This window comes from Carassius auratus, chromosome 46, assembly GCF_003368295.1.
Source record: "Carassius auratus strain Wakin chromosome 46, ASM336829v1, whole genome shotgun sequence".
Taxonomy (NCBI): domain Eukaryota; kingdom Metazoa; phylum Chordata; class Actinopteri; order Cypriniformes; family Cyprinidae; genus Carassius; species Carassius auratus.
Window position 1 is genome coordinate 599046 of NC_039288.1, and position 25618 is coordinate 624663.

The 25618-nt window shown below is 40.2% G+C and overlaps 1 protein-coding gene across 4 annotated transcripts in view; it reads right to left on the minus strand.

Moving 5' to 3' along the window:
* gabrg2 (gamma-aminobutyric acid type A receptor subunit gamma2) overlaps positions 1-21043 on the minus strand; it is a 44957-nt gene extending 23914 nt beyond the window's left edge. For 2 of the 4 annotated variants that reach the window (XM_026234153.1, XM_026234151.1), the window contains exons 1-5: positions 20661-21042; positions 14069-14211; positions 11751-11818; positions 4606-4826; positions 2522-2604 (exon numbers count right to left, since the gene is read on the minus strand). In XM_026234153.1, coding sequence (XP_026089938.1) covers positions 2522-2604; positions 4606-4826; positions 11751-11818; positions 14069-14211; positions 20661-20776 — 631 coding nt within the window. In that variant the 5' untranslated portion in view covers positions 20777-21042. Of the gene's footprint in view, positions 1-2521; positions 2605-4605; positions 4827-11750; positions 11819-14068; positions 14212-20660 lie in introns of all 4 variants that reach the window. The other 2 variants (XM_026234152.1, XM_026234150.1) reach the window with 2 other exon arrangements.
* Positions 21044-25618: the final 4575 nt, after the last annotated feature.

Here is a 25618-nt window from a genome sequence, read left to right on the forward strand (position 1 = left end):
AACCGGGATATATTTGTAGCAATAGCCAAAAAAAACATAGCATGGGTCAAAGTTTTTTTTGTGTTCCAGGGTCATATATATGTATATATATATATAGATATGCACACATCATGTATTTTCCCCATCCTCACTTTGTTTTTGTGTACTTCATACTAAATATTTTATATAAACAAATGAAATACAAACATAACACAAGGTAACATGATTTAAATTTTTTTTTAAAGGGGTCATGTGATGCTATTTTTAAAGATCATCATATCAAACAGAATATTTTTACATGCTTTAATGTTAAAAAAAAATATTTTTCAAACACTGTTTATTATTGTGGGTCCTCTATGCCCCGCCTCTCTCAAATGTGTCGTTTTCTACAAAGCCCCTCCTTCAAACAAGCACAGTCTGCTCTGATTGGCCAGCTGACCCAGTGCATTGTGATTGGCCAAACTCTTCAAGCACTCGTCAGAAATGTAAAGCCCCTTTCAATAATCGCGAGCTTAACTTTCAAAATAAATGTGAAGACAGTTAATAATGTCCTTAGTTTTACCATCAGTTCAAGCTGAAAGAGGAACAGAGTCATGACAGAAACAGTGATGAAGCTCGTATGTGTTTGCAGAACACAAGCCACGGACGATTGTACGGCATTACGCAAATATTTCCACATTGTGACGTAGACATGTGGGGCTGTGTTTAAACAAGCCGTTTGAGTGGGGTGTGGCAAAATCTTATCTTAAATTTTGATTAATATAATCTCTTTGGATTTTAGACTTTAGTCTTAACAACTTCAGGGATCTTATCTGAGCAGAATCAGCTTGTAACATTCCACAGATAAAATAAAACTTGCATCATATGACCTCTTTAAGCATTTTGATCATTTAAAAATGTAAAACAAATTGCCCCTTTAAAATTAAACTCTGGTTGTGCCACCTTTAGCAGCATTTAATGCAACCAAATACTTTAGTTTTCACAGTGCCTTTTGGCTTACTCATTTTGCAGAACTACTTTAGTTCAGCCGAACTGAGGGGTTTTTGAGCATGAACTGTCAATTTAAGGTACTGCCACAACATCTCAATTGGGTTTAAGTCAGGGCATCGACTAGGCCACTCCAAAAGTTTTTGCCATTCAGAGGTGGATTTACTCCTGTGCTCTGGATCATTATCTTGCTGTATAATCCAGATACACTTGAGCTTCAACTGACAGACTGCATCTCTTCCTCCAATGTTGTCCTTGGGGCTTTTGTGACCTCCCGAATCCTCTGTATGCTATTGGAGGAATTTCAGAAGGTCAACCACTTCTGCAAAAGTTTCTAATACTTTTTTTTTCTGGAGAAAATGGCTCTTACTGTGGTTCTCTGGAGTTCAAGAGCCATTGAAATAGCTGTATAACTCTTTCCAGACTGATGTGTTTCTATTACTGTCTTACTAATAATTTTGTGGAATTTGTTGCACCTAGCACAGTGTGTAACCAGGTAAGACACTTTAGCCAGCTTCATGCTATTGATGAAGTTTTATTTAAGTTTTCATTCAATTGAGGAGGGCTGGCGGTAATCAGGCCTGGTCGTGTCTAGTCCAGTTGGGCCCCATTATAAAAGCAGTTTCGGTAGCACTTTAGTATAGTGTCTAATTCACACTAATAACTAGTTGCTTATTAGCATGTATATTATTAACATATTGGCTGTTTATTAGTGCTTATAAAGTACATATAATGCATGACACCCATAATCCTACCCAATACCCTAAACTTAACAACTACCTTATAAACTATTAATAAGCAGCAAATAAGGAGTTAATTGAGGCAAAAATCATAGTTAATAGTTAGTTAATAGTGAGAACTGGACCCTAAAATAAAGTGTGACCGCAGTTTCATATATTTGTGAATTAGTAACTGCAGGGGCAAATGCATTCTCACGAAGGCCCAGTTGGTAAAAGATAACTTTTTTTGATTCAGTAAATAACATATCATTTAAAACTGTATTTTGTGTTTACTCCTGTTGCTTTTTTTATGTTAACATAGAATTAAACAAATAAAGTCAATGAACAAATGAATGTGGCACTGAATTGTAGCAGAATGCATAGTCAGGTCAGAAAGATAAATAAATCTTTCTTTTGTATGAAATCCACTTTTTTCCATTTCTTTTGAAACTACAGATGATGCTATCCCATTAGACTGTCCATGCCACATCTGCTGTTTCATTATTACCATCATAAACCATTTCCCCTACATCCTCTCCTAAGTCTAAGGACAGGAAGAATTCCATGGTTTCTTCTTGTCACAGCTTGCTCGCGTAAGCATGTAAAAACATGTCTCTCCACGTTGGGCCAAATTGTCACTTTCCTCATTATCCGTCCTTCATATTTCAAGACACAAAGTGAAATGTCTTTATTAGCATCCTAAAAATGGTTTCCATGCTCTCAGCTGCATCTGAGCATGGAAGCAGACTCAAGGTGTAGAAAACTGGATAGAAAAAGTACTAAAGAATGGAAGAGATGTGGATGGATATGCATGTTGAGCATATGGCCAGACTTACAGCTTGAGAACTCCAGGGGACATGAATGTTCATCCATCGGAAAGTTATTCAGTTTAAGCTGGCACTCTGCATCAATGGTCAACCTACAGACAGAAATTTCATTAATTAAAGCAATATAAGGAAGTAATCAGACTAGAGTTGCATAAAGAATCAATCAATCAAAGCATGATCAGCTGTTAAGTGTTTGGTACCCAAATAGCAAGGCCATGTTGAGTCCTCATCCAAACTATTGTATTGTTTGAGAGTGATATTTCAATGTCTAAAGCATTTTGAATCATCATTGAAGTTCTGATGCAAGAGCACACATGAGTGGACAGTGACACGGAACTAGCATTGATTTATAGCTGACAACAGCAAGGCCATGCAGGTAATTACAGTATCTCTGCAAAATGCAGGCGTTCACAATCAGAGGGTCATCTTGAATCCACAAGGGGCATTTACTTTACTTGATTTGCTCTGAACCACTGGGGCTACAGTAGGTGTAAGGATGGGCCTTCAAGATTTTAGCAAGTAAAGTAGTTAAAAAGCCCACCATGTGCTTTATATGTACTAATAAACAGCAAATAAATAGTGAATTGTGAATAGTGAATATTGTGTTTAACACAGTGCTCAATATGAGGGATAATACATGTTCCTTTTTCTAAAAAAGACCACAATTCTATTTTGATTCATAGCATTGTGTATTATGTAAAACATTATCATGCTGCAAATGATAAAACTCTACATATGGTTATTTACAAAATTCAAATAAACTGAAATTGTTCAATTACAGCTTGATATTCCAATGAGCTGTGCAATGAGCAATGCTCAGGCAATGGTTTTGTAATGATTTTGTGATCTTCAAAACTACAGGTGCTGGTCATATAATTAGAATATCATCAAAAAGTTGATTTATTTCACTAATTCCATTCAAAAAGTGTTTTTTTTTTTAATTTTGATGTTTATAACTGACAGCTAAGGAAAATCCCAAATTCAGTATCTCAAAAAAAAAAAAAAAAAAAAAAATATTGAACATTATGAAAAGGTTCAATATTGAAGACACCTGGTGCCACACTATAATCAGTTAATTAACTCAAAAACCCTAAAAAGGCCTTTAAATTGTCTAAGTCTAGTTCTGTAGGCTACACAATCATGGGGAAGACTGCCCCCCATGACAGTTGTCCAAAACTTGACTTGATATGTTGTCCAAAAGACGAGCACTGACACCTCGCACAAGGAGGGCAAGACACAAAAGGTCATTGCAAAAGAGGCTGGCTGTTCACAGAGCTCTGTGTCCAAGCACATTAATAGAGAGGCGAAGGGAAGGAAAAGATGTGGTAGAAAAAAATGTACAAGCAATAGGGATAACCGCACTCCGGAGAGGATTGTGAAACAAAACCCATTCAAAAATGTGGGGGAGATTCACAAAGTGGACTGCAGCTGGAGTCAGTGCTTCAAGAACCACTACACACAGACGAATGCAAGACATGGGTTTCAGCTGTTGCACTCCTTGTGTCAAGACACTCTTGAACAACAGACAGCGTCAGAAGCGTCTCGCTTCAAAAAGGACTGGACTGCTGCTGAGTGGTGCACAGTTATGTTCTCTAATGAAAGGGTCCCAGAGTCTGGAGGAAGAGAGGAGAGGCACACAATCCGTGTTGCTTGAGGTCCAGTGTAAAGTTTCCACAGTCAGTGATGGTTTGGGTGCCACGACATCTGCTGGTGTTGGTTCACTTTGTCTAACATTTTATTTCAGCAGTTTTCAAAGTTGTTAAAACAACAGTGATTTAGAATTACAGTATAATGTTGATTCAGTTACACCACTATCAATTTTTGTAACTATATTTGTTGACACTTTAACATTATTTCAACAATATCTGAGAGTGCCAAATTAGTAACACTTTAGTATTTGTCCAATTCTCAATAATTGGACCTTAAAATAAAGTGTGACCCAAAATTGATATTGGGTCACACTTCACACTTTCAATTTAATCCCATGCATTTAAAGTTCAGGATTCATTTAGCATTGTTTTAATGGTTGCTTGCTCTCTGGGTGCGCTCAGTTTATGCATGTTATCTGTATTCAACATTAAAAGTGCATTTACCTTAAAGTGTACAGTATACGCCCGTCGTTCCATATCCGAAGCATGCGATTAGGTGTGGTGATCCAATGGGCATCTGCCTTCTTAGAGTTGCGGAAAAACGTGTCAGGGATCCAGATTTTTCCCACCATGTTGCTGTTGAGACGCAGAACCTTCATGGTGCTGTTGAACTTCAGCCGCCTGTCATACCACGTCTGGGCGAAGAAGATGTCAATCGTGTACTCCTGAGGGATCGAAAAGGGCAGCGCTTTCAGACAAAACCAATGCAACCCCTTTGTTCCAATTAAAATATTATACAAATTCCACTTTGTTTGGCATTTTTGGCCATTTTAGGCCAACAGAAGGATCCTGAAAGCCAGACTCAAACATGTGCACTATTGGCTATTCTATCCAAGTTGGATACAAATGAATCAATAAATAAGATGCATACCATACAGAAATAAACGTAGCAAGCAACACTTGTGTTTATTTGGAGGACAGTCCACATCTCCAATAAACTCTATGGCAACAGGCCAAACAGCGTTTTTATTAGTCAAATATATTATAAAGTATTGGATCTCTAGGTTCATTTATGATTTGAGCTTCATGTAGGCAATGAGACTCTATTACTTTCAAATCCAATGGAATAGACATATATTCAAAGTGAACTGAAATCAGTGCGCTTATTTCTATTTTGTAACTTGTTTTATCAGTAGTCAAGGTTAAATGTAAAATACTTCATCATGTGCGTGCATCAGAAATAAAGCACAGTTATATTTACTGAAATGTTTTTTTTTTGTATTTGTTGTCAGACTTCACATTTATCTTTTATTTCTTCAAAGAATATTAAATGTAATGAGATTATAATAATGAATCCCTTACATTTACAGCAAACATAAATGAGAGCAACATGTTAAAATGTTAAGAAGACTGAATGTGTTATTACACTTTGTAATTTTACCCTGTCCTGCTGTTTTCCCTTTGCATTATGTTAAAAGTGCTGTTTATAACATAACTAATATTTGGGCTCACAATGTAAAGCATACAGCTATGCATTAACATTTTTCTTCTTCAGTAAATTATCCCTGAGTGTGATATATAGCTCACTTAAGTTAGGTAATTTAGTTGCTTGTTATCTCTTGTGTGTGTGTGTAGTCATATGTTTCAGTTCATCTTTGCTAATTTGCTTAGCTGTTACGTTTGTGGTTCCCTCAGGATTGTCTCTTTGCTCCTGGATTATCTTTGTGTCTGATGAAAATCTGCAGTTAGATCCTCTCCTCACCGTTACACCAGTGTTCACTCTTTAATTGATTATCTTCCAGAATTACCTCTGTTTGTGTCATGATCCTGGTTCCCTTTCCCCTTTTCCCCTCCCCTCTCTGATGCTTTTTCTTCTCTTCTCTTTGCACTAATCTTTCTTCTCTCGTTAATCTCCTTCAGCTGCTCCTCATTGCGCTACTCTTCGCGCTTGGCTTCCCGCACCTGTTTCCTCTTCTCCTCTGATTAACACTCCTACTTCTTTCCCTTTCCTCCCTACCTGCCTTGCCAGATTATTCCCCTAAATACGCTTAACTGGTATGTCTTGTTCCCTGTCGTTTTGTCCCAGTCTTAGTCCTGTTTGTTCGGGGTGCTGTGTGTGTGAGCCTGGAAGTTTAGCCGCTGCTCGTCTCCTGACCTGCTGATCTTTCCCTCTCTACTGCGAGGTTGCGGAGCTGTCCACCGTACTCAATCCGCCGGGGCGGCCGGTGGCTTTTGCTTTCTCCTTTTGAACAAAGACGAGTTTTGGTTCCAGTTTTGCCCTTTGGGCTTTTTTCTGTTTGCATTCCCTAATAATCTGAAGCTCCTGAGTTTGAACATTAAAGACAATATTTGCTCCGCGAATTGCTCTCTCTGGTCCTCTTTCCACACGACAGAATAATCTGGCCACTATGGACCCAGCAGGAGAGCATCCGATACAGACGGCCGTCGAGATCCAGGGAGTTATGCTGGGTAAACACGAGGAGGAATTATCGGCCGCCAGACAGGCCGTGGAGACGCTGGCGGCTCAGGTGACGGATCTGGCTAGACAACTCCACCAGTGTAGTCTCAATCCGCCAGCCCTGTCCGGATCCGTTCACTCCACGGAGCCTCGCATTAACAACCCGCCGTGCTATTCCGGTGAGCCCACCCAGTGCCGTTCATTTTTAATCCAATGCGAGGTTGTGTTTTCCCTCCAGCCGTCAACCTATTCTGGGGACAGGGCCAGGATCGCCTACGTTATCTCTCTCCTCTCCGGACGGGCTCGCCAGTGGGGAACGGCAGTCTGGGAGTCAAGGGCTGTGTGTGTCGAGCGTTTTTCCCTCTTCAAGGAGGAGATGATCCGTGTCTTCGACCGGTCTGTCTACGGGGAGGAGGCCTCCCGCCTCTTGTCTTCTCTGCGCCAGGGTAAGCGCTCAGTTACAGACTTTTCTATCGAGTTCCGCACTCTGGCAACCTCCTGTGGCTGGAATGAACCGGCGCTGCTCGCTCGTTTTCTGGAGGGGCTCCACGGGGGTATAAGGGATGAGATATTGTCCAGGGAGGTCCCTACTCGCCTGGATGCACTGATCGACTTGGCCTTACGCATCGAGAAGCGTTTTGACCAGCGCCGCCGCGCTCGGGGTCTGGAGTCCGCCCTACTGGCTCCTCCGCCCGCCGATCCCCTGGCACTTCCCTCCTCTGAACCTGAGGCCATGCAACTGGGCGGCATCCGCATTTCCGCTGCAGAGCGAGAACGAAGAGTGGTCAATCGACTCTGCATGTATTGCGCTTCACCTGCGCATTTTGTCGCCGTGTGCCCGTTAAAAGACAGAGCTCGTCAGTGAGGGGAGGGCTTCTGGCGAGCGCAACCACTCTAGTCTCTCCTCCTAACTCCTGCACCACCTTCTCGATCCATCTTCGCTGGCCTGGCTCCTCTGCCTCCTGCAGGGCTCTGATTGACTCCGGGGCCGAGGGCAATTTCGTGGATGAGTAATGGGCTCGTGCGCAAGGTATTCCCCTGATGGAGTTAGATGCACCCTCTCCCCTATTTGCTCTAGATGGAAGCTCTCTCCCGAGGGTTAACCATGAGACTCCACCCTTAACACTCACTATCTCCGGTAACCACCGTGAGACCATATCCTTTTTAACTTTTCATTCTCCTTATTTCCCAGTAGTTTTAGGGCATCCCTGGCTAGTACTTCATAATCCCCAGATTAACTGGATAAGGGGTACCATCCTCTCTTGGAATGTGTCTTGTCATGTCAACTGTTTAACCTCTGCTATTCCTCCTGTATCCTCTGTCTCTGTGTTTCAGGAAGATCCAGGGGATTTGTCTGGGGTGCCGGAGGAGTATCACGATCTGCGGATGGTTTTCAGTCGTTCGCGGGCCGCTTCTCTCCCCCCTCACCACCCTTATGACTGTAGCATCGACCTTCTCCCGGGCACTACGCCACCTCGTGGTAGACTGTATTCCCTGTCGAGGCTAGAACGCGAAGCTCTTGAAAAATATCTATCGGAGTCCCTGGACGCAGGTACCATAGTTCCCTCATCCTCTCCCGCGGGCGCCGGGTTCTTCTTCGTTAAGAAGAAGGATGGTTCCTTGCGCCCCTGTATAGACTATCGGGGCCTTAACGAGATAACTATTAAGAACCGTTATCCATTACCCCTCATGTCATCGGCCTTTGAGGTCTTGCAGGGCGCCAAATTCTTCACGAAGTTGGACCTTCGCAACGCCTATCACTTAATTCGCATAAAGGAGGGGGATGAATGGAAGACCGCGTTTAACACGCCCCTTGGGCACTTTGAGTATCGCGTTCTCCCGTTCGGCCTCGTAAACGCCCCCGCGGTTTTTCAGGCGTTAGTAAATGATGTTCTTAGAGACATGCTAAATATATTTGTTTTCGTCTATCTAGATGACATTCTTATCTTCTCGCCCTCCCTCCAGGTGCACGTCCAGCAGGTTCGCCGCGTTCTTCAAAGGCTTCTCGAGAATAGGCTGTTCGTCAAGGCGGAGAAATGCTGCTTTCACGCGCGCTCGGTCACCTTTTTGGGATCGGTTATTTCAGGGGAGGGCATTAGCATGGACCCCGCTAAGGTTAAGGCGGTTATTGACTGGCCAGTTCCTGATTCTCGCGTCGCCTTGCAGCGTTTCTTGGGGTTCGCCAATTTTTACCGCCGCTTCATTTGCAACTACAGTCAGGTCGCCGCGCCCCTAACCGCCCTTACCTCTGTCAAGTCCAGTTTTGAATGGACCGAGTCCGCCCAGCGCGCTTTTGACCGCCTGAAGACCCTTTTCACGTCCGCTCCCATCCTAATGACCCCTGACCCCTCCAAACAGTTCATAGTCGAGGTTGACGCGTCCGAAGCAGGCGTTGGAGCTATACTCTCCCAGCGGTCTGCCTCCGATGGTCAGATCCACCCCTGCGCTTTTTTCTCGCACCGACTAACTCCCTCCGAGCGTAATTACGACGTGGGTAATCGTGAACTACTCGCTATCCGCCTCGCGCTAAGTGAATGGCGTCAGTGGCTAGAAGGTTCCTGCGTTCCTTTCTTGGTATGGACGGATCACAGGAATCTCGAATATATTCGTTCAGCGAGGAGGATGAGTGCCCGTCAGGCTCGTTGGGCATTATTTTTCACCCGTTTCGACTTTTCTATTTCCTACCGACCCGGCTCGAAGAACGTCAAGCCTGATGCTCTGTCCCGCCTCTTCGATTCCTCAGAGTGCTCCGAGTCACGCGTTCCCGTTATCCCCGAGGGGCGTGTGATTGGTGCGGCCATCTGGGGAATCGAGAGACTAGTCAAACGAGCTCTTTCTCACTCCGCCACTCCCCGTCGATGCCCCTCTAATCTTCTTTTCGTCCCTGCATCCGTCCGTCCGGCTGTCCTCCAGTGGGCTCATACGTCCAAATTAGCTGCCCATCCCGGCGTTAGGGGCACCCTGGCTTCCATAGGCCAACGGTTCTGGTGGCCCTCCCGCGAACGGGACACTCGTAGTTTTGTAGCCGCCTGCGCGGTGTGCGCACAGACGAAATCTGGTAACTCCCCTCCGGCCAGCCTTCTTAGACCCCTCCCCATTCCCTCACGCCCGTGGTCCCATATCGCCCTTGATTTCATTTCGGGTCTTCCCCCGTCGGCTGGAAATACCGTTATCCTCACTGTCATCGACCGCTTCTCTAAAGCAGCGCATTTTATTCCTCTACCCAAACTCCCCTCCGCCAAGGAGACCGCCCAGACTGTCGTTGAGAATGTTTTTAAGCTACATGGTCTACCTTCTGATGTCGTCTCTGATAGAGGTCCACAATTCGCTTCGCAGTTCTGGAAGGAGTTCTGCCGTTTAATCGGTGCATCCGCTAGCCTCTCGTCCGGTTTCCATCCTCAGACTAATGGTCAGGCCGAACGAGCCAATCAGACCATCGGCCGCATATTACGTAGTCTTGCGTTTCGCAACCCAGCATCATGGTCTGAACAGCTCCCTTGGGCTGAATATGCTCATAATTCGCTCCCGTCCTCGGCCACTGGGCTATCCCCTTTTCAAGCTAGTCTCGGTTATCAGCCACCCCTGTTCTCGTGCAAGGACTCGGAGTCCAACGTCCCGTCGGCTCAGGCGTTCGTTCAGCGCTGTAAGCGTACCTGGAGGAGGGTCAGATCCGCTCTTTGCCGTTTTAGAGACCGGACCCTACGTATCGCTAATCGCCGCCGAGTCAAGAGCCCTAGATATATTTGCGGTCAAAGGGTTTGGCTGTCTACTCTTAACCTGCCCCTCCAGTCGATCTCACGCAAATTGACCCCTCGTTTCGTTGGGCCGTTTCGAGTTTCTAAGATTATTAGTCCTGTCGCGGTCCGCCTCCAACTCCCTCCCAATCTCCGTCGTGTCCATCCTGTTTTTCATGTGTCTTGCATTAAACCGGTTATCCGCGCCCCACCCCGGTCTTCCACCCCCCCCGTTCAGGTTGAGGGATCCCCTGTCTACAGGGTTCGTAGATTATTGGACGTCCGCCGCCGGGGGCGGGGTCGACAGTACCTAGTGGACTGGGAGGGTTATGGTCCCGAGGAGAGAAGTTGGATCCCCTCCCGGGACGTTCTGGACCGTTCGCTTATTGATGATTTCCTCCGCTCCCGCCAGGCTTCCCCCTTGGGAGCGCCAGGAGGCGCTCGTTGAGGCGGGGGCACTGTCATGATCCTGGTTCCCTTTCCCCTTTTCCCCTCCCCTCTCTGATGCTTTTTCTTCTCTTCTCTTTGCACTAATCTTTCTTCTCTCGTTAATCTCCTTCAGCTGCTCCTCATTGCGCTACTCTTCGCGCTTGGCTTCCCGCACCTGTTTCCTCTTCTCCTCTGATTAACACTCCTACTTCTTTCCCTTTCCTCCCTACCTGCCTTGCCAGATTATTCCCCTAAATACGCTTAACTGGTATGTCTTGTTCCCTGTCGTTTTGTCCCAGTCTTAGTCCTGTTTGTTCGGGGTGCTGTGTGTGTGAGCCTGGAAGTTTAGCCGCTGCTCGTCTCCTGACCTGCTGATCTTTCCCTCTCTACTGCGAGGTTGCGGAGCTGTCCACCGTACTCAATCCGCCGGGGCGGCCGGTGGCTTTTGCTTTCTCCTTTTGAACAAAGACGAGTTTTGGTTCCAGTTTTGCCCTTTGGGCTTTTTTCTGTTTGCATTCCCTAATAATCTGAAGCTCCTGAGTTTGAACATTAAAGACAATATTTGCTCCGCGAATTGCTCTCTCTGGTCCTCTTTCCACACGACAGTTTGGACACATGAATTGATGTTCAGTAACTGCAGATATTCTGAATGGGATGATGTCTTATCTGGATTTAGAAGAAAACTAAATATTGGCTTACTACTGTAGCTTTGTTGTTATTTTCTTAAACAAGATTTTATGCAAAATATAACATGCAGTTCTATGGAAGCCCTTTTCCATCACTATACAAAAAAAGGTAAATGTCACAATTGCGAGTTATAAAGTCAGAATTGTGAGATATTAACATAAATATCAGCTTAATAGCTTTTAAGTTTCTTTAGATTCTAGTTTCTGATATTAACATTGTATAAAAGCATGCTAATTATAATACAGTCTAAAATAAAAAGCATTTCCTGATGGACACACAAATCTTTTGGTTAAAGAAAGAAACATGATGTTCTTTTATATTCATAAAAGCATTTCTCTTACCATGTTGATGGCATTAACTGGACCAATACTGTTGACAAACATGTCAGTTTGGATCACTGTGGGTTTGACTGTAGAGAGCAGGGCAGAGAAACAAGAAGAAAGTACAATTAGTTTAGTTAGCTAGAGTCAATTTACCGAGATTTATTAAAGTAATGAAAATAGAGTAAGGTTGTTTTAAACCCAAACCGATCAGAGCACTTGAAAAAAGCCAAGAAAACGTTTGTCAACACTAAATCTGTTACTGTGTGATTTAAAACAAACTTCTGTTTATAAAAATATTTTGTTTGATATTTTATCTAATGCAATGGAATTCAAATGACAGAGAAATCTACATGTACATATTTAGATGGAGCATAAATACTAAATATTTAGAATGTAATCAACCATTAAAGGAATAGTTCACAAAAATGTAAATTAGCAGAAATGTAAACATTTGTGATGTTTTTATCAGACTCTCATTCTGACGGCACCCATTCACTGCAGAGCATCCATTGATGAGACACTGATGCAGTGCTACATTTCTCCAAACCTGATGAAGACACAAACTCTACATCTTGGATGGCCAGAGTGTGAGTAAAATGTTCAAATACAAAAACAAAATTTTTTGGATGAAGTGTTTCTTTAAGATTTCTGCCTTTTTTTCTAAGTGGTTTGCAGAGTTCTGTTTCAGAGACCGATGGCAGGTCATAGCAGATGAGCCCAGAAAACTACATAGATAAATAAATGAATAAATGAATTAACAAGCAAGCTACTTGCTCGCACAGCTGTCTCTCACGAAACAGATCATGATGTTAGCAGTATTTAGACACTGCTTCGTCATGAACCAGCAGTCGCCAGCATTAAGATCACAGCACAGTTTACATTCACAGTTTTCACAACAAATTCACACAACTAAAACTAACTTTGGTTCCCTGGTTGGAGTGAGATTTGAATGGCAAGGGCAGAATAATAATAATAATAAATTGTTATTTGGTTTGAGTGAGGTAGTGTGAGACTGAGCTTGAAAGTGTGCGTCATACGGCAATCATTCTCTAGTTTTGATTTGGAAATGAATTAGTACAACACCTCTGTGATTTACAGAAGCAAAGGAAATAATTATTAAATCTTGGGGAACAAATTGTTAAATCAAAATCCGTTTGACTCAAAAACCCATGGGTTCACATGGCCCTGTGTTAAATGATGTTGAGCACAGAGACAGAGATCAGGAGTTTGTGTAATCAAATCTGGTCTCGGGTCGCTGTGATACTATATCTTTATTTCTGTACGTCCATTATTCTGAGTGCGATGTATAAAGCGCTCTCATTCTCTTCATAGTGAAGATGTAGACCGCAGAAGGCTGTGCTCTCATCCGCTGCATTCATATTTTACTATTTTACCGTGCAAACTATATAGATATTGTTTAATGATGGTTTGATGTTTTTGGCTTTGTCTAAAAATTTTAATTTTGAAGGTTTTATTGTCAGACAGACAGGAAAATCAATAAACACTATGAACACCACATTAAATCAGACCCCAATAAACCTCTTCAAATCTATTGCACCTCATAAAAGAAACCTAAACAGACCGTATGATTCTAGGCATAACTTGCATGTTTGTAGTAGTTGTACTATCATGTGTTGGTAGAAATTGTAAGCAAGCCAACAAGGGTTAAAATTTGTCTGCATTTTTAAAAAAATGCAAAAGTTAGTCAAAGTGATACATGTTTGTAACCAACTCTATAGCGTTCAAAAATATAACTTTTCGTTTGGTTAACTCTTGAACCCTTCGTCCTAGAAACAAACACAAACAGAGATCTGAAGTTTATCCGATTACTTTCCTCAAGCAACATCCATTGCAGTAGAAATGTACTGTATTCCATTTTTTGCTACTTCTCCTTCAAAATTTGCCATTTACTCGTTAAGATTCGGCTCAGATGCGTACTGGATCTATCTGCACACAAATTAATAAACAGCTTAAGTTTAGTTAGTCTTTATGCTGTCATATGTTCATAAAAAGCTGTGTCATTTTGTTATGAGACGCACATTTGTTTGGGAATGTGACATCTAAGTTGAAATAAAACGCACAACAAAGTCAACTTAAATAAAATCCTATTGAACGAGTAAATGAGAGAGATCCGGTATTCCCACATCATCTGTTGCATGCTTGGGCAGTAAAATGGACCTAATAGTTTGGTGTCTTATTATTAAATCAGAATGTAACGGGGTTCAGAATTCTTGGAGATTAAACCTGTATTTGAGCCAGCTGTTGAACAAAACGATGCACGCAGAGAACCACCTTCACCAGCTCAGATCTGAACATAATAAAGAAACTGAACCTACCTCCGATGTCTGGCCGCAGCTTGTTATCGTAGCCGTCCAGTAAACTGTTCAGAATATGTGTGACGTCGCTCTCGTACACTTTGGGGGTCAGAACCCACGTTTTGTTCGTCACTTCATCATCATCACTTTCCAGCTGGACAGAGCTAATGGACGAAAAACCAAACAACAACAAGAAATGTAAGTGTAATGTAATGTCTAATGTAGTTGAAGATCATGTTCTGTTCATATGATCTGGTTCTGCTATTCTACAGCATCTCCTTAACAAGCCGTCAAGCGACTATACACTACACCTTTATTTCCAGCTGGAAGCAGACACATTTGGCTGAAATCTCTTCCAAGGAGTGACCTATGATGTTTTTTCTCAATTCCCCCTGAATTGACACATTTATCTAAAAGAAGTATTGTGTGCTCAGCTGAGGAAGATGCTTCAATGTCTCTCAGATGAAGAAGTCATTCTTGTACACAATCATGATGTTTCTCTTATCTCCTTGTTAAGTTTTGTGTGAAGCTAAAAGAAAATATGAAAACGCTTAGGTTAATGTATATACACCAGCAGCAGTCATATATTAACCGCTGGTGTATGGTAGAGGCGCTAGTACACATCTACAGAAAGAGATTGTTGGATCAAAACACAGCAAAGAAGCTGCAGAAATCAGAAGCATATGCAAAATATAATTAAACAGCATATAAATCAAAACCGCCTTCCATTACTGAACGAGATGTTGGTGCAGGAAGTGGTTAAGGACTGTGAAGATTTGGATGTGTTGAAGTGATAGACTCCATCTATGTTTTGATCACCAACGTAGTCAATTTTCTCAGCTTTCTGTTCACAATGTTGCTTCTTACATTCAAGAGTTGATCAAAAATATTGCATGAAGCTAGAATAAAACTTACGTTTTTTTTTTTTAAAGCAGATGTTCTGTTCTTTCTTTTGACATATTGCACATTTAGATAACCAAACAACTAAATATTCTTCAGCCCATGAACATTTTGTGAAAATGATCAAAAACGTTGTTGGTGGCTGGCAACGGGGAACAAGTTAATTAATTAACCACAGTAATTATTTCAAGAAGACTCGACTGATCTCTGAATCTTTTGCATAAAGCACATGGAGACGCTAACAGTGTTTATCAAACGCAAGGTATCTAACATAGCAATTAAAAATGATAAAAGCCGTTGTAAACCGATTGAAGATACATGTTTTATTACTCTACCGAACTGAAAATGGCTGCTGTGCTTTTCATAATCAGACATGTGACCACAGCAACAAATAAAGTTCTTTAAAAGATAATTTAACTAGAACCTTAAAAAAGGCTGTCATCTAGAGGATGTTCAGTCGTGGATGTTAGCGTGGGTGTGATGCTGGAGGCTGGAGACAGACAGACAGACAATAATAATGTTGCATTAGAGGTGGAAATGTGCTCTCACTGCCAGATTGTGAGGAGAAGGTGCGACAAACGCAAGCCTCTGTTTTACATCTACAACATTATCTCATGTGTTCAGTGTGAACAGGCCATAAATCAGTTTAATCACACACTAATGTGTTTTATAAACTACCTTGGCTTAATAGTAGAGTTTATGTTTGTATATCAGTGCTTAACTATCCATCCATCTCCAGTGAATGCTGTCAGACAATGCACGGTGTGAGGCAGTCTCCATGGAGTCAGTCGAAGACAGAAAACATATCCTTGAGAGAAGCATGTGACTGACAGCTGTGCATGTTGACAACTCCAGAAAGATTTCAGAAAGACGAGACTGGAAGCCTTTAATATGGTGAGAACACACCACATCATGGCAGTCTTTTCAACAACACATGACACCGTTTGAAAAGCTTTTGAACACCTCCCATCTGAACATTATAGTTCTTTAAGCATCCAGGAACAATTTAGATCATTTGCAATGATTACATAATCCAGATTTTAGTGGATTATTACAAAATATCATGATCATTGTGCACTTTACATTTCAGTTCCACATTGCATCGCACGTGATGGACTGAGCACAGACTCCTGCGTCCCTACAGACGAAACCCATGGACACTGAACTGCAAATACATGATTTTCTAAGTGAATACTAGAATGCTTTGACATTTCTCAAGTTATTTTAAATGTAAAGCACTACAGGTTTACTGGACTGTCACAGCTGTTTAATTCCAAAACATTCTGATCCATTATATGTTACCAAACTAATAACAGAACATGCAGCAAAAAAAGGAGATTTATCTTTAAAACAGAATGATATAAAATATAACATAATGTATATGTATATAACTACATTATTATTACAATTAAATGATCGTATAAACGGCTTAGTTCTGTGTTGAGAAATAAGGTAGATACATTTATTTTTAAACAAATGTTTTCAATATCAATAGGACAAAAAATATTTATCATTTAATGATCTATAAGCATTTCAGACATCACAGATTTCTTTGTAAACTGATCTCTCTCTCTCTCTCTCTCTCTCTCTCTCTCTCTCTCTCTCTCTCTCTCTCTATATATATATATACATATATAAATACACTAGATAGCAATATATTGAACTATTTTTGGAGATTTAAACCTGAGACCTAAAAGGATTTTCTATCCTGTGGTTTCCGATGACGGACAACATTAGTATTACGGCCTAAATCTCTCATTCCCGTTGATATAAATGGCTGATCTTTTAGTAATAGCTGTTGGGAAAATTCACGAACTTTATTATGTTTCTTCAGAAGGTCCTGTTGTGCATGTGTGCCAAGTTTTGTGAAGTTTTTCAAGTAACAGGAAACAGGCGAGACTTTTTTTGTGAGGACATAGATCGAATAGCATCAGCTGATTTGGGGGCAGTGTAGTGTACCTGAAATGCAGACCTTCACCAGGTTACGCTAGACTTAAGAGAAACTGCACATAACCAATCACAGTAAAATAACAAATGCATGTACAGAACAGAAGTACAATCTGATGGTTTTTCATTAGTAGGCCTACCACACAAACATTTATTGAGAATCAGTGTTGGGAAAAGTTATTTTTGAAAAGTAATGCATTACAATAATGCGCTTTCATGCCATAAGTGAAGAGAATACGCCTCAGGCTGAAGGAGATGTAAATACACATCAGTACAGTAGAGGATGCAGGCAATAAATAATGTCATGTTTACCTAAGGTTGTTTTTGCTTACTAGCCTGGTTTAATTGAATCACTGAAGGTCAGCAGCAAAGGCACTGGTTAATACAAACATAACAGATATTAGTGTTAATTAATATAGGTATTTCACTGCTTTTATTGATTTTGAGGAATATGAATGTAGACACAGTGCTCCAGCCGTCATACAGTAGAGCAAATGTGTGTGTGGGACAGAAGTCCATCCATTCCTTTATAGGAAACGTTTCAGAAAAGAAGAAGAATTGTTGTCATTGTAAATAGGCTACTCAGTTTTCCACAGCCACGAACGAGAATCAGAGATTGTGGGTCATATTCAGCTGATTTTATTTTATATTTATTTCAACAAATGACAACCAGAAATCAAATGGCTGGGAGCTTGGTAACAGTTTAAATCTTCTCAGTATGGTGGATACACAAAGACGTTTAGAAATGGAAAACAAAGTGACTGGCACTACTTCTTTCAGAAAGTAACTCTTTCTTGTAAATTAAAAAATGTATTGGGTGACCTACTTCTAGTTGCCTCAAAAAAGTAATCTGATTATGTACATTTAGTTACAGTACTTTGGATCCATTAACCCCAACACTGTTCAGAAGTCAATGCCATGAGCTGCCAAGTCAAATGTTAATAACACAACGTGCAATTCATAACGGGTTGCAGCCAAAGTAAAAATGCAAAATGCTAAATATAATACTAGCTTCAATTTTGCAATGACTTGCAAATAACTTGAGTGCTTGGGCCAAATGGTTTCTGTGTGGTGGTGAGAGCCATGGCATCAAATTTTCATATCATCCCGAGTGTAATGAAATAACATCTCTGCTTATTGCAAGTCGATAATCAGTCCATGCAGCAATGCAGCAAAACGCTCGCAGTAACCCTTCTGTGATGCTTCGCAGTTTAAGACAGCACATCATGCACAGGAGATGATATTTCCCTTGATGGGACGCTGATGCCATTCTTGTTTATTAAGCCCAGGTCTTCTGCTGAGTTACACCATCTGGTGCATGTAGAAACCAAATGTCCCTGAAGACAAACCTGTACCTGTGATGGCCTTCGGCTCCATGATTAGATGACCTTTGAACAGTCTGGATATCCACTGATCATCTTGAGACTAACTATGTAAGATTGCTCACACTTTATTTGAAGGTCAAATTTTCACTATTACTTAAAATCAACTACAGCTTTGCCTCAGTAATCTCCTAATTTGCTGTTTAGTAATAGTTAGTAAGGGATCTAAAATAGCATTAGCTAATAAACAGCCAATGTGCATGCTAGTTAACAGTGTGAATTGGTTCCTTAATATAAAGTGTTACCATAAGATCAGTTTGAAGTTTAACTATGATTAGTCTTTGTATTAAAAAATAATTATTTGAAAAAAAAGAAAAGAAAAAAATAGATACTTTATTGCAAGTTTGCAGACTGCTTTTGCCCCAGGCTTGTTTATTTTATTTCCTAACTATGCATGATTGTTATATTTTTGTCCTGCAACTCAATAACTGAGAACCACTGATTTATGAAACTGGAACAAATTAGAAAAAAGCAGTAGTAAAAAACGTCTGTACTTGAGATAGCATTTTATATACAGTAAGTACAGACATTTTTTACTACTGCCTTTTTCCAATTTGTTTTAAGCAAGGAAATCAACGACAAAGCAAATATTTGCATTTATGCATCAGTAACACATCAGTAAATTGGCTTCCATTCGTGTGGAAGATGAGAGAGGAGCTTCTGAATATCATAACGTACATCTGCGACACACCGCATGCGTTTAGGAGTGTCGGGTCAGCTCTCAAACACCTGGGCTTTGACTCAGAACATCTTCCGTGATAAGGCTGAAGTGTTACTACAGGCCTTGCTCTTAAACCAGCATGCTGAGTGCTATCAAAGGCAGCAGACATCTTTTCATCACACCACTAGTGAGTGTATTAATCCCTGTGGTGCGACTCCAGGTGAAAATGTCATAGTCTCGGGGCGCAGCCGACACGACACCGGTGCCACACTGATCCTCCTGAATCTGACACCTGCTTGGTCTATTCCTCCTTACAGGTTAGAGAAATATGCCTACACATCATTCAGACGACCAAATGAACCAAGTAATTTAGTTGTAAAATAGTAGAACACCTACGGTCTTCAATTTCAAAGTTCAAGTAGATTTGGGAGATAACCCTGAGTGACGGCAGCAATTGAAATCTCTGCTCTTAAGAGTGCACAGCTCCTGTACTGACCGTGTGTATCCCTCACTAACTGTCCCTTCACCGTCAGTGATCACCAGCCTAATCCCAAATAAGGCCCAGCTCTAAACAGGTGCCTTTCTGAATTGATGCATGTTTGGGATGTATGATAGAAACTTGTTACGATATCAAATCTGTGTCAGATAGGAAAACTATTTATTGCATTATCTTGATAACAGAAAGCAAGTATTATATTACAAAACACTGGTTAAATATAAGAACATAAGCAGGCTTTTACCATAATTACAATAAATGCTCTTGTCAGTAATCTCCTTGAATAAAGAAAGCCAATGTGAGCGATGATGCTCCGGTCAATAAAAGGTGATGAAATGCATATTTTAATTTTAAATATATGCTTATACTGTACCATCCCTCCTCAGTCAAAATCATGTGGGTCCCCAGAAAACTAAAATATGTAGTGTACTGTGTGATCAAAAGGGTCAATAATGTGTGCCTATGGGGGTTTGATTAGGCCAGGGATGCATACTAAAATAACAGCTTTACTTTCAGCATGTATAATACTGGGATCTCAGGGAACCTAACATAACGTAAAGCCAACCTCAACAAAACATGACAGCTGAAACCCCCTGATAATCATTTATTTGTGTGATCCGTTACGTGTCCGAGCTCTGTCTGTGTACTTATAGGCCAGAATTGCTCCTGAATCTTCATCAGCAGGTGGAGAGGAGGAGTCAATCCCTGACTTAAATCTTCTTAAACATCTTGACTGAAATGGCGTCATGCAGATGACAGAGCTTTGAACTTTAGCCCTAGATTGAGTAGAATCAGAAATAGCATGCATAGTTCATTGAGGAACAAGACTCACCCTTGATTTGGTTTAATGGCTGTTTGAATCATGACACACATCCTGGCAGAATACGGTCATTATATAACTACTATTAGTTATATATTTATTACTAGTTTTATCATTACTATTCGATGGGTTTATACACCACCTGCATCACCGCCTCTTATAGGGATTTTCTGGAGCGTATTTGAAGGGTTTTGCCACCAGCAACGTACAAAAACGTGCAAGCCCCAACGTCGACATACAGTGTATTCACCAGATCTTCATTCTGTTACAAAACACATATCCATTCCTAGACTCCGAGCACTGAGGCAAACAGATTAGAGGAAACAGAGCACTGCAGACACGCGCAGAACATATCACGAGCGCGCGCCACAACACATTCGCATGAAACATTCGTGTGATATTCTTACCTCAAAGGAAGATGTGCGATTAGAAAAGCCCACAGAAAGAGCCTGGGCGTGATCGCGGGGATGGCCATCGCTCTCAAGCGTTTAGAGGAGAACAGAAAGGAAGCCATGATCACCATCTTGCTCTCTGTATTCACGCAGACGGACGCGTCCCCTTTATTTACTGCCGTTCTTCGCTGTGACACATAGCAGATCGCGTCTCAGATCCGCAACAGAGCGCGCACAGACAGCGAGCACGAGCTTCCTGAACAACGGCAGATATCTGGAGAGAGATGAAGAGATGAAGGCGATCTATCCGGGTCCAGCGGAACTGGAAACCGTGTGAATGCAGATGAAGTGTGTGAAAGCGGATCTGATGCACGTCGCCGCAGCAATACAACACATGCGTGGTAGAGATGCAATGAAAACTCACATGCTTCTATTAATAAAATCCCATAAAACATAACTACGCAAACAACATCTTATATAGAGCATCCACTCACGCATTATATGGAGTCTGAAATGTGTTGTTGTTTTTATATTAGTCTCTGATATTATTATTATTTTTAAATAGAACAATATTAAATAAAAGGGAATAAACGAATCTTAAATGTAGGCTGTTAATAAACAACTTAATAAAAATATGCGATATGATTTTAGTGTCGAACGCGACTTATCCAATCAGAATTTACATACTGTTTTACATAGGTTATTTTATTAATTTTAACGTGTTAGATGCATTTATTAATAGTAACATTTAAATACTCTAGACTATTCTTAGACGAATAGACTGACTCTCTGCATCTGTAACCGTCATGTTTCTGTATATTTTGCTCATATATTGAATTATTTTTATTTTATCCGTTTTATTGTATTTCACATTTAATATTTGCTAGCTTGTAAGGGGAAAATGGATGTGGAGATTTGTGTAAGAATTATTTAACATGTCCATAAATTACTAAATTAAAGGATCTGTGTGTTTTGGAAGTGTAGATAGCACTAATGTGTGTTTGGAGCGAGAGAGAGAGAGAGAGAGAGAGAGAGAGATTCACAGCATGAGGAAGAAGAAGCTCATGGTAATTCCACGTGATGTAGGCGACCAATCACTGCTTACGGCTCACAGATGTCACATATGAGTCTATCTTGTGTTTCAGGACCACGGACAGCTCCTTATCTATCTATCTATCTATCTATCTATCTATCTATCTATCTATCTATCTATCTATCTATCTATCTATCTATCTATCTATCTATCTATCTATCTATCTATCTGTCTGTCTGTCTGTCTGTCTGTCTGTCTGTCTGTCTGTCTGTCTGTCTGTCTGTCTATGCATGCATGCATGTGCTAATTTATTTATTCACCAGTGTTTTCCAACTTTTATAAAAATAAAGAAATAAACAGGCCAAATTAATGTAAGTAAATTTATCCTCTAGCTATGCAGAAAACATTAGAATATCCTTTATATAACATCAAGTGTCTAATGAATTATCTACTGTTTTTAAGCGAGACATTGTGGCTGAATGGTCCATCCACTTCTTTTAGCCACCGGGAAGGAATAAAATGGAAAACAGATTGTAATTCACGCTCCTGGCCTGTTGTTCATCTTATGCCACGTACGCTCAGTATTAGTGCTCAGCACAAAAGTTAGCCGCAGGATGTTTATTTCCTGTGGTCATGCTTGGTTTACTGGCTCACTTCTGAGAACATGCATTCATTTTCCTCTAATCTGTTAGCAAAAATCATTTAACAAATAAATGTTGGTAACTCTTGCCCAAATGTACTATGCTGTTTGTGAGACCATCGCTTGCTTATTAAATCATTGGGCTATTCTGTGTTTTCATATACATCATCACCTCACTTCTGAGTTTTAGAATTTCATTGGAGAGGTAAAGGAGAAAGTTTGCACAACAATGTTTAGATGAAATAATAAAAACAGATATAATATAGAGATGGCATACAGTTTAAGAGAGAAGCTTACTAAAACATGTTGAACCCATGTTTCCCAGCTAAAGAACGAAATGAGCATCTTTTCTGTTCACATAAATAATAATAATAATAATAATAATAATAATAATAATAATAGTAATAATAAAATATAATGATAACACCTTCATCCCTTCAGCTTGTTAAATTAACATGCATGGCTGTTTGTTTCCACCAGCTCTTTACCAGATGTTGAATGAAGGTTTGCAGAACAAAAAACAAAGTAAAAAAGTAACAGTAAAAAACTCTATAAGTTAGACACTAAGGCAGTGTTTACTGGTACAACTAGCTTATTTTCTTTCAAGTGAACATCCCTGATCATTTGGGACTCTCTGGCATTAGGTGAAAGTTGTTCATTGTAAACTGTTTAAAGTTCAAATGTTGTAAAACTTTTAAAATCTGAAAGTGGCCAACAGTTCAACACAGTATTTTGTTAGAGAGTGGGGACTGTGCATTTTGGCCAGAGGGTGGTGCTTGAGGAAAAGTCATGTCTTCAGAAAACTGAGACGGCTCATGAGGAATGAGGAGCTTGAAGATGCGCACTAATTTAGTGGTGATCCACAGATCATCCATTAGGTCATGCATGTAGTTTTTATGATTAGGATCCTAATGACACCCTAAACCCTCACTGTCTTTCTCTGAGTCCGCACTTTTGTGACGTAATACCACTTTGCCGAGTAGAAGTCAGGTTCAGTAGAAGTGTATATTGAGGGTGGATGATCTATCTATCTATCTATCTATCTATCTATCTATCTATCTATCTATCTATCTATCTATCTATCTATCTATCTATCTATCTATCTATCTATCTATCTATCTAAACAAAATAATTATGTGTTTATATACTGCACCTTTTTTTAAAGGCCATTATAATTTAGTCATAATGTAATAATAAAGAAATGACATTATCACTGATGTTTCTTTAACTAAAGGGGTTTCTTTCAGCGGGGTACAGGATTTGGGGATGCTAACTAAGGCAGATGACATACAAACAAATAAATCCTTGCAGCTGAACATTAGAGTTTGTTCTTGTGCTTCACTTCAAACTTGTGAAGAGTAGAGCATCTCTAAAGCTCAGCTCGTAAATCATTCATATCATCATCTCTGCAGGGAAACATGTTAAATATTTATGAAAGATTATTTGAAAGCGAGAGGGAAAGAAAGAAATTATGAAGCTTTAATATCATAGGGATGAGAATAAGATGATTCATACGCAAAAGCTTGGGCACAGATTCCAATGTTAGATCATGTTCAAAAATAAGGCAGTGATTATTTGAGACGCAAGTAAATTAAATTTGATACATTGAGGAAGTATTCAGATCCCTTCTTTTTCACATTTGACTATATTGTAGCCATGTACTAAAATGTTTTAAATTACTATTACTAAGAAGCAAAGATGCTGTGTGTATTTTTAAATGATCATGGATCCTAATTAATCTAATCTTTACTCCAATAATGAACATACAATAAATAAAATAAAATACAATATCAGGTCATTTATTTTTTGAACTTGCAATAAATCTATTTCTATATATATCTTTATAATATATCTATTTTCTTTTCTATAATTCTTCATTTGAAATATATAAAGTAAACAAATATGTAATAATACCAATATAATATATATATATATATTTTTTTTAAAGTTTCAACAATGGCAGAATCTAAGCTACACATGTAAAATATTAATAAGCATCACACACACATGCATGATTTTTCCAGACAGCCTTTTGGGAGAGCAGTGCCTCTCTAACACTCTGAGCGGATGTCTCTAAAGATGAGTGCATTCTCATGTCCTCTGCATCCTTAACATATTAAAGATGTGCAGTCTCTTGCTGACTGTCACCGAGTGTTGTCTAAAAGGCACTGAACTTTCAGGAAAGCCACGTAGGCCATATTTGGTATCATGTTTTGCAGGAGAAGAGGCACTAACAGGAACGACCTGGAGCTAAGCAAACTGGACCAAAACTAGAGAAACGGAACACAATAAAGCAAGACCAGACATCACTGAAGAACAGAAGTGAATAGCTAGCAGCCTTCGAAAAAAAAAAAAAACTGTCTTGCATTTTACCTCTCAAAAGGATGCATGTCATTAAAAATTTCTTCTTCTTTTTATTTTCAACACCTCCCACTCGCTGTGATGGAGCATTTGTAAAATATTGTTCTTGTAAATACTTTCCAGCATTTCAATAATCAATATGCATGAAAATTACAGTGAAGTGCAACAGTTGCTGTTGGTGTCTGGCAGCGGTCAGAAAGGGTTTAAACAATACAATTTGAGATGTGGATTCAGTTAAATTACCACACAGAGTTGGTGTTTGTCAAAAATCAGTAGGTAATTCAGCCGGGATTTTTACATGGGCAATAAAATCACAGACTAACCCGTGTAAATGTTGAAATAGCTTATGTCCCCATGAGAAACAATTACCATCTGAATCAGGCTTAAGACGGACACACCAAATGTGCAGAGCAGTGGCTCCCTTGGACTGGAGCTGTAGAATTACAAATGTATTTACATGGTGTAAAAATATGAGGATAATTTTCCTCAGTGACGCTGATAAAGGTCTTATAGTCACAGAATATATACAACTGTAAACAGGCAAAAATCAGGATTACAAACAGCATTAATGTGTGACAACAGATCAGACCAGTTATATTTCTAAATAAAAATCACATAAATAGTATCAGAAGGTTTTGCAAAAGCATATTTCTGTAAATTTTTGAAGCAGAATACAAAGCTACACATAACTACAGGCTTGTTTTTGCATGTACTTGAATTTATTTATGTGTTTGATAGATAATTAAATTTATTTGTAAAATGTATTAAATTGCCACTGGTGCTTTTTTTGTGACTGTATGAAGACTCATTGACTGCTATGACAGAATGCAGAGCACCATTTCTGATTTGTAGGCACCAGCCCAACCACCACCTCAAGGCCTTGTTTTACTCGGCAGGCTGTCGACTGACGGAGAATCAAATATCCTATTAACAGGGAAG